This window comes from Nuphar pumila, chromosome 5, assembly GCF_984573655.1.
Source record: "Nuphar pumila chromosome 5, dmNupPumi1.hap1.1, whole genome shotgun sequence".
Taxonomy (NCBI): domain Eukaryota; kingdom Viridiplantae; phylum Streptophyta; class Magnoliopsida; order Nymphaeales; family Nymphaeaceae; genus Nuphar; species Nuphar pumila.
In genome coordinates, this window is record NC_143253.1 from 10248987 (window position 1) to 10258548 (window position 9562).

Consider the following 9562-nt stretch of genomic DNA (forward strand, 5'->3'; position numbering starts at 1 on the left):
CGAATCCATTTTGGGCCGATATGATATGAATTAGTAATGATACTGATAACACTGTAATGTGCAATCGGCAATGGGATTTTTTTTTCTATGCCCTAACAAAGAAAAGATGAAATTATCGCTAATCTCTTGTTAAGTCAAATAATCACCAAACCAAAATGTGAGGGACACTTTGGTAAGAAATGAAATAGTGAAACACGTAAGAAAGCGTTGCATATGTACAACCTCTTTCTTTCTCTCTCCCTTTCTGTAAACGGAAGAGACGAGAGGGAGACTCTCTGTGTGTGGCTTGCCAGCGCGGTGGCTTCTGTTTCGTTGCGGCATTTCGTCAAACAGTTTGCTCGCGCCATCTGTCGAGTCGACCACCGCCTTTTGACGGGCCTGAGCCCCTTCGTCTGCCTGTACGAGTCGCGCTTGCTTGCTTTTCTTGGAGACTGATGGGTGGTGGTGGTGGGTTGTGTGGAGGTGGAGGTGCTGGTGGATGTTGGTGGGTCGAGGTGTAGCTAAACTTCCTTGTCTCTTGTTGCTCTCAGGGTGGGTTGGGGTTGATGGGGAAGGTGGGCCTTGGGTTGGCGGTGGGGTGCGCTGTGGTGTCCTGCACGTTGGCCGCGATCCTCGTGAGCCGGCAGCTCAAGAGCAGGGCCAAATGGAACAGGGCGTTGGCCGTACTCAGGGAGTTCGAAGAGGAGTGCTCGACGCCCATTGGCCGGTTGAGGCAGGTGGTCGACGCCATGGCCGTCGAGATGCACGCCGGCTTGGCCTCCGAGGGTGGCAGCAAGCTCAAGATGTTGCTCACCTTCGTCGACAAGCTCCCCACTGGGTGGGTCTACCCAAAACTCTCTCTTTCTCTCGTTCTCGTTCGTTAAAGAGGGAAAAAACTGTTTTTTTCTCTCTAATTGACTCATCTTTCTCCTTTTTCCATTTGATGGTGATGGGCATTGGAATTTCATGACTGGGTTTGCATCGGTTTTAAGATTGCAAGAAGGAATCCCCCGTTTACTTGACTGTGTTTTGTTTGTTGGGGTGCTTTTTGTTTTTGTTCTTTTTGGGATTTTGGGTTTCTAGATGCTGCTCTTTTTTCCCAACGGAAGTGGTTTTTGGTGATTCTTATTTGGTGTTGATGGTGTTATTGTTACCATTGTTTTTGGGAAATGTGCTACATTAGGATGTGTATCGAATAGTATTTAAGAAGTTGGTAGAATGGCATTGGTAATTTACCATGATGGTGCATGTTGGTTTCGTTTCTTTTTCCTTTTTGGTCTTTTGGTGTTGTGTGGTCACGTGGTTAACGGTTCTGTTTGGTTTATTGTTTACTGTTATTGGATCGGAAATGATGATGGTTATGGTTAAGGTGCATGATGGCGGTCTTGTTTGTCTCAAGCATGCCTAGTTTTGACAGTTGATTTGTATAACTCTTGTGTTTGTTCTTGTTTCAGCGACGAGAGGGGGATCTATTATGTGCTAGATTTGGGTGGAAGTAATTTCAGGGTGCTAAGGGTTCAGCTGGAGGGTAAGCAGCAAAGAATTCTGGACCTTCAAGTTGAGAAACAATCAATTCCCCCTCATTTAAGGAACGGTACAAGTGAGGTAGCTTGATGGTTCTTTGTTTTGACAACCCTATCTCTTGTTCTTCTTCTTCTTTCTGGTGAATTACTGGATGTGATTATTGTTGTGTTTTTATAGAGTTCAGATTGCCGTGTGCTTAAATAGTTATAGTGATTTTGAATTTGTTCTTTTAACATGGTTTGGTTGGTTTATTTTGATTATCAGTTGGAATTATTTTCGGTCATATTTTTATTTCTACTTGAATGATTGCAGGCTCTTTTTGATTACATTGCATCTAGTTTGAAGCATTTTGTTGAGAAGGAGAATAGTGACCATAGGCTTCATCCTGGCACGAGGGAGCTTGGCTTTACATTCTCATTTCCCACGAGGCAAACTTCTGTTTCTTCAGGTGTGCTTGTGAAATGGGCGAAAGGTTTTGCAATTGAAGACATGGTTAGTGTATGCTTTCACATCCTAACTTACAATAGTAATTAGGCAATTTTATATTGATCTGGAGCACTTTTGACATTTGATCCCTCTGTTTCTTAACATGCATGCTCCTCTTGGTTATTTTTATTTGATGATTGCAAGGATTGTACATACTGAAGAGCCCAAAGGCACATTATATGGCCCCACAGAATTGTTTCTCTTTCACCCTCTTGTCTCTTTTCCTGTGCATTTTGATAGTGGTGGTTCTTTCAGTTTATGGTTTGTATGGATTTCTTCAATTAAAACTGGGAAAAAAGTGGGTGTCACAAGTGACCCATACTCCTTTTAGAGAAAACTAATTCAAACTTCAGAATTACCTTTGATATTGGAAATACATAATCCAAGAAAGTCCTACCCCAGGCTACTTGTCTACTGCTCGTTATTTTCCAATGGTTTTGGTATTGGCATGGTGCTTTGCTTTGGTTTATCAGTCATTGGAGATGCACAATTTTTTCTAGTTTGAGTCCATTTTCCGTCTTCATGAAATGGATCTTAAATTGGTATAATATATGTTATTTGGATTTAGGAGCCATATTTATCTAAATTTCAGGATACACTAGCCTGCATTTGATCAGCAGACTTTCTCACTTCATGTTGATTCGAGATTTTATATGTTAGTTATTAACCATTTTTTATATCATAAGTGAATGATGGCTTTCTTATTTCTTCTCTGCTTTGCAGTATGGAAAAAATATTGCAGAATGCTTACGACAATCTATGACCAGAGTAGGACTGGATATGCGTATTGCTGCACTGGTATGATTGGGTGTTGTTGTTTGTGGCTTTACTTTTTGTATGTTTGTGTGGCTTCTTCCAGAAATGCTTTTTAGATAGCATGAACTATTATGTCTTGCTATGTTGTCAAATTAGGACAAATATGACATGCATGTTAAGCTCATTGTTTTTCCTTTTTGTTGGTATGATTCATCAAACCTTTGTAGCTAACTTTTGGTAGATGATTTAAGGTCAAAAGATTGCCTGGCCTTGGGATGTTCTAGGATCTTAACAACAGAATATTGGGTTAAATATATAAATCCTTGGTTTGGACCATGTGACATCTTGTTTCTTCTTTGTGTTTATGACTAATTTGATGTTCATAATTTCCAAAAAAGGGCCTCCATGTTTGGCTGGTGATGCCAGGTCTACCACTAGAAACAGCTAAGACTGGTTAAAAAGAATCCAATATTTTGCAGAGATCTCATATCTATCACTGAAAACAGCCAGTAGTATTCAGAGAAATGTCTTTTAATTAAGTAAACAGGTATTGGCTAGCAAGCTTATGTACCTAATATTTTGTTGCTCTAGTTTTAGGCTCAGCCTTCTTTACTTTTATGAAAAGAAGTTATTAAAAGTTAAGAATTTGATTGAGTTCTGCTGTAGGCTATGTCGCATGGGTACTCCATTTTGACTGCCGTTCCATATCCCTTTATATACAAGTCATACTGGAAACTTCATAAAAATGGCTGTATCCCCGTATCCACAGCCGTATCCATGTGACATAGGCTGTAGGCATTCTGACAGCTTGTCATGAAAGAAGGTTAAACCTATTTAGCTTGATTTAAATGACCAATTTTATGTGTTATGAGTTGGCTAAATGAATTATCATTCATCAAGAACTTGATTTTTTGGACTGACACTGGACTGTTCCCTTCTCAAAATTTATTTAGAAAATTGACCATGAATCCCATATTCCATAATAGTGAAGAGTACTGATATGAAATTGATGTCTGGGATGTTGGCGAATTGAATAGTGTGATTGTTGGGAATTGAATTTTCTTTCCGCTGAAGTAGTGTAATGGTATTATCCATAAGTACTCCAGTGAGAGTTCCATGTTCCAGTAATTTGAATGACATAGGATGTGAAAAGGTTTTTGAATGTTGAAGGCACCCTATCCAATCACCCTTCATCGTGAGTCTTATTAATGAAAAGTAAGTAGTAATAGGTTGTTAGCAAGAATATGTCATTATGATCATAAGTTCATAACAGCAAACATAAACTGTTTTTTTTTCTAAGAATGAACAGCCAACATAAACTGTTTTAGATTATTTAAAATAGAATATTTGATAACCTGAAACCGTCAAAGGACTTGAACTGAACTTATGCCATTGGCAACTAGTAAGCCAACTACCTACAAGAGTGTCTCCAAGTAACAACACACAATATTAAACCAGTGTGAACTGACTGGATTAAAATGTCTCACCAATAAATGGGTCACAGATGGATCCTCAATGTGTTGGTGTTGCATCTTCCATGTCCATGTAGAATATTATTCGGGTGTCTGATGCTCGATGGTTAGTAGCATATAATTCATGTTCTTTTGCTGATGCTGCTATTTTATTGATCGGATGGTGGTGGTATCATGTTTGAAGTCATTGTGTTCTTTGATATTGCTAGTTTATGTTTAAGCTGCTGCTGTGGGGATCTCTAGATTCTCTACTGCCTTTCCCTTAATAAGGTTATGAATTGATGCCATCTTAAAACAAGTTTTTTGTGATCGGATGGTTTCTTATGTCTGAATTGTAGTCTGGTTGATCAGTAGTTGACATTTTTTGTGCTTTATTGTGATCATATCTAGAATTATTAGCATAATGTAGCCATCATTCTATGGCATTTTGTTTGCCTTTCCTATGGTCTAAATATCTATCCAAATATTAGGTAAATGATACTGTTGGAACACTGGCTGTTGGGCACTATCATGATGAAGATACTATTGCAGCAGTTATCATTGGAACTGGGACCAATGCATGTTATGTTGAGCGTGCAGATGCAATTACAAAGTGCCAGGGGCTTCTTGCGAATGCTGGAGGCATGGTATGTTTTCATCATAGTGAACTTCTGGGGGAAAATTCACAGGAACTAATGCAACAATCCTTCTAGTCTATGATTGTGTCAAAATTTTCCAGTTTTGTCATCATGTGATTTTGGACAAAAACTGTGCTTGTTGATCAGGTTGTCAATATTGAATGGGGTAATTTTTGGTCATCTCATCTTCCAAGAACTCCATATGATAAAGCTTTAGATGATGAAAGCCCAAACTCATCAGAACAAGTAAGCCTCTTTAGCTGCATGAAACACTTGCTATTGTTATTATCTTCTCCATAAATGCATGTTTTATTTTCTGTATGTTGGTTCGTCAGGGATTTGAGAAGATGATTTCTGGTATGTACTTAGGCGAAATTGTAAGAGGGGTTGTTTTAAGAATGGCTCAGGAGTGCGAACTCTTTGGTGAGATTGGTTCCAGGCTACAGGAGCCTTTTTCTTTGAGGTTTGTATCAATTGCGTTTTTTCTTATATAGTTTTTGCATTTAATCAACCTCACGGTTCATGCATTCTCCAAGGATTACTAATTTAAAAGGGATCAAGAAAATCCTTAGTTATATAAAAGCTACTTGTAGAGATTGACTGATGCATGCGATGTGCCCTATGCCTTCTCTATGACGTACAAAAACCATTGTTCATTTTAGTGGTGATTGAGTTTGTGACCCATCTTAGAAATTTGTGTTTATCTAGGTCCACATCTGGTCTTGTGGAGTAGTTTCATTCACTGCTGGTATTGTCATTGCTGATGTCATGATGTCAGAACCATTGTTCAAGTTGACCAGGTCCGGCTTGGTCAAACAAACCTCCTGCTGCATTCTTCCTTTAGTTTAAGCATCTCTCCTTATTTTATTGTTGACATCATCTTCTGTCTACATCATCTAAACTGATCCTGTTTTCTAGCTCTTTTCTCTATTTCCTTCTGATTCCATGATCTCTCCATCATTTAATTCATCCTTTTTTACCATAAGTTTTTATGTTCACATGATTTACGCCTCATTGACATTTTGAGGACTTGTTGCTAAAGTCATGTACAATGGTGCATTGCTAAAAGCATTTGTTTTCAACATCATTGTCAGTTCAGCCTCTTTGTAAAGATCTGTTGGTGTTGGCTAGCTTGTGCATGCAATTAAGGACTGGTCTCTTCAAATCAATGTCACAAATATCAGTATCAGGATATTTTCTTGAGGGGGGGGGGGATCTCACCATAAATTAAAAAGAAATTGTCTTTTTGAAACTCTTGGAAATATAAACTTGAAAGATTATAGAAAAATATATAAAAGTATACAGAGCAATGTTGTGAAAAGCGTCGAGGCATAGCGAAGTGCTCCACAAAAAACTGAAACGAGGCGTAAAGTGTAAGCCTTAATTTTTTTTTAAAACTTTAAAAAATATCTAAAAATACAAATAAATAAAAGAAATGATTTATTGATGAAACAACAACCAATAAGAAATAGAAAATCTCGAATAAATACCAAAAATATGAGATTAACTTGTAAAAATATGAATATATGAATAAAAAAGGATAAGTTCATATTATGAATAGACCCTTTTTTATATCTTACTTTCAGTTTCAGGATTTCTTTTCAAGTTCAAAGTGTTTTTTCTTTCCATGGAAAATATTGAAACCCCATTAAACAAATACCACCTTCCTATGTGAGAGCATAGGCAAAAGAGAATAGAGAAGTAGCAATACCACAATAAAAAAAACATAACTGAAAAAGGATCCTACTGATATCAAATTATTCAAATATAAACATATGTTTGGTACTAAAGATCAGAAATAATTGAAGCAAAAATCGGAAAACTAAAGATCAAATTTCAAACTGTCTACAACCATTTAATATTTAAAACACACATAATCCCAAAAAATAGCCAGAGAGAGAGAGAGAGAGAGAGAGAGAGAGAGAGAGAGAGAGAGAGAGAGAGAGAGAGAGAGAGAGAGAGAGAGAGAGAGAGAGAGAGAGAGAGAGAGAGAGAGAGAGAGAGAGAGTACCTGGCAAAACACTTTCTTCTTCTTCTTGGAAAGAGGAACAACAAAAGACGAGAGACTGAGAGGCAGAGAGAGAGGGAGGTAGAGAGTGACTGCGAGAGGGGGAGGCAGAGATTGAGAGAGGGAGGTCGAGAGAGAGAGAAGCAGAGAGACTGCGAGAGGGAGAGGCAGAGAGAGAGAGAGGGAGGCTGAGTGACTGCAAGAGGGAGAGGGAGGTCGAGAGATGAGAGAGGGAGATTATGTCTCCCTCAACCTGCCTCCCTTAAATTGGGTCAAATGGGACCCGAAAAATGTTTGAGGGCACCTCGCCCTAAGGTGTACACCTCAGGACGTTTACGCTATTTTACAGTGCCTCAAGGCATAAGGGGCTTCGCCTTGTGGCGAGACATGCCTTTTTCACCTTGAGGCACGTTTTTAACAACACCGATACAGAGAAATATAAAAGGCATAAAAAATTCAGAAAGTGTTAGTATCATGATAATCTCATGATATTTTGAAAGTATCACTTATTTCAGACTAGTATCAACTTTTGAAGGTATTGTTTTTACACCATGATATTTTCGAGATATAGCTGATATTTGTGACTTATGCTTAAAATTTTGTAATGTTATGGCCTCTCTGGAAAGTGCTTGGGAATGGTGATAAAGTTCACTTCATATATCATCTAAAACTCATTCCAACAGTCTTGCTTCCAAGTGTGCAAGGTGTTTTCAGAATTAGCAAATAGGAAGATTAAATATTGGGAAAAACAAATGTCATACATTTAGTCATGGCACTTGCTTTTTTTTCTTCCCAAAGTACGCATTCCGGTACCATTTTCCCATTCTCTCTTGGATAAGATTTTCAACTCTAAATCATTCAGCTTAAGACTGCATGGTCTGATGTCTGTTTGAATATTGGTTCGCATCACATGTCTAATATATGGTATGATTTTAACTACATCCTGGTGCAACCACGGCGAACCTAGACGTTGTGAGGTGTTCTGTTGAATATGCTAATTAAATGTTGCTGCATGCATTGTAAATTGATTGAATTTTACTCCCTGTTTCTAGGACACCATCGATGTCTGCAATGCATGAGGATGATTCTCCAGACTTGAGAGAAGTTGCAAGAATCATGAAGGAAAACCTTGGGGTAATAAGAAATCAACTCTCGCTCCCATTCTCGGTAGCGTTTGCAGATAAAGCTTTTTGAGATTGTTCGATTTCATGTGTTTGTTTTGTTGTTTTGGTTCAGGTTTCTGATGTCCCTCTGAAGGTTCGAAGACTCTTGGTGCGAGTATGTGATATAGTGACCAGTAGAGCTGCACGATTGGTGGCAGCTGGAATTGTAGGAATCCTGAAGAAGATAGGCAGAGATGGTAGCAGTGGTGTTGGTAGATCAAAGGGCGATGGATATGGTAAAGTAAAGAGAACAGTGGTTGCAATAGAGGGTGACCTGTATGAAAGCTACTCTAAATTTAGAGATTACTTGCATGAAGCAGTAGAAGAATTGTTAGGGGAGGAGGTGGCTCAACATGTTATTCTCAGGCAAACGCATGATGGGGCAGGCATTGGGGCTGCACTTACTGCTGCGTCTCATTCTTCCTCCCATGTTGGTAGTCAATAGTGTTAATTGTAACTCTCTCGTGTAGATGTAGATATTATTATGTTTATATAGAGTGAGTGAATGAGTGTGTGTGTCTGGTATTGAGAAAAGGGCGCCTTCCTTTAATGTTTTGATTTCTTTAATTGCTTACACATTTTTTTAAGTGTAAATAATCGTGTATATTTATTGGAAGCTTTTGTTCTCTCTGCAATTCCTAATGCAATTCACAATCGGGCCATGAGAAGCAAAGCTTTAAAACTTAGGCTGCCTGATATGGTCTTTTGATTGTCCATGAGGGCTTAGCTGATCTGGTAACTGCAACTTGTGAATGTCACCAAGTTGAAGGGAGTCACAAGTTTGAAACCCACAGGTGTGCTTCCTGATGGACAAGGACTTTTTTTTTTTGAATTTATAACCCTAAGAAACCGCACTTGGGAGGAAGACCTGTTTGCCCTGCCATACTTAGGGTTGTGCTGGCAACATAAAACTCTGAGGCTAGGACCCCTGCCCCCGAGGCCAGACAAGGGGACTGACACCAATGAGTTCATGATGGATAGAGTGCGCAGCAGACGATCAAAGCAGCTGGTGAACAAAAGGTTTGCTTCGAGAGACTTTAGACTTGTGCTGTGTTTTTCACACATCAAGTGCTGAGCATGATTTATAATTTTTCATTTCTCGGATTTCTTTTTTGGCTCAGCTATGTAGATAGGTTCAGCGAGATTATTGGAACCGGCATTTGAAAACGGTTTTATAAAAAGTCTTTTGAAACTTGTTTTTATAACTGCTCATGCATATTCACGAGCGGGCCCATGTTTGTGAATATGCCGAGATGAGCGGATAATGGCCACTCATCCCAACAGTTCATATGATGCATATTTTCCTGTTATCTAAGAAAACAAAAAAAAATTGATCTTTCAATTGGGTCATTGTTTTTAGTGACTGGATTGGTTCGGACTGAGTGCATTTTTAAGCTCTTGGGAAGAGTTTTATGCACGTGTGCACGCACGCACATACAACCAATGCAAACAAGGAGCATGTGTTATATAAGGAGACAGATGCAGCATGCTCCGTGAGGAACATTTGTGAGGTCTTTGGATCGCTTAATCATATTTATAACTTCGATAGTTTAGGTT

The 9562-nt window shown here is 38.9% G+C and overlaps 1 protein-coding gene across 1 annotated transcript; it reads left to right on the plus strand.

Annotated features, from left to right (window-relative positions):
• Window positions 1-545: 545 nt before the first annotated feature.
• LOC149836736 (hexokinase-3-like) lies at window positions 546-8539 on the plus strand. Its single transcript, XM_090007100.1, has 9 exons — window positions 546-817; window positions 1434-1584; window positions 1816-1995; window positions 2713-2787; window positions 4688-4843; window positions 4982-5080; window positions 5170-5297; window positions 7895-7976; window positions 8079-8539. Exons 1-9 carry the CDS (start codon window positions 546-548, stop codon window positions 8448-8450), a joined length of 1515 nt encoding a protein of 504 aa, XP_089863226.1. The 3' UTR covers window positions 8451-8539.
• The last annotated feature ends 1023 nt before the right edge of the window (window positions 8540-9562 follow it).

What these genes read in the sequence shown, in the direction of transcription:
- LOC149836736 (XM_090007100.1), top strand. Translation starts at nt 546, where the DNA reads ATGGGGAAGGTGGGCCTTGGGTTGGCGGTGGGGTGCGCTGTGGTGTCC. An exon ending in GCCCAAACTCATCAGAACAA is followed by an intron (nt 5,081 to 5,169) that starts GTAAGCCTCTTT and finishes TTGGTTCGTCAG; the next exon opens with GGATTTGAGAAGATGATTTC. An exon ending in TCATGAAGGAAAACCTTGGG is followed by an intron (nt 7,977 to 8,078) that starts GTAATAAGAAAT and finishes GTTTTGGTTCAG; the next exon opens with GTTTCTGATGTCCCTCTGAA.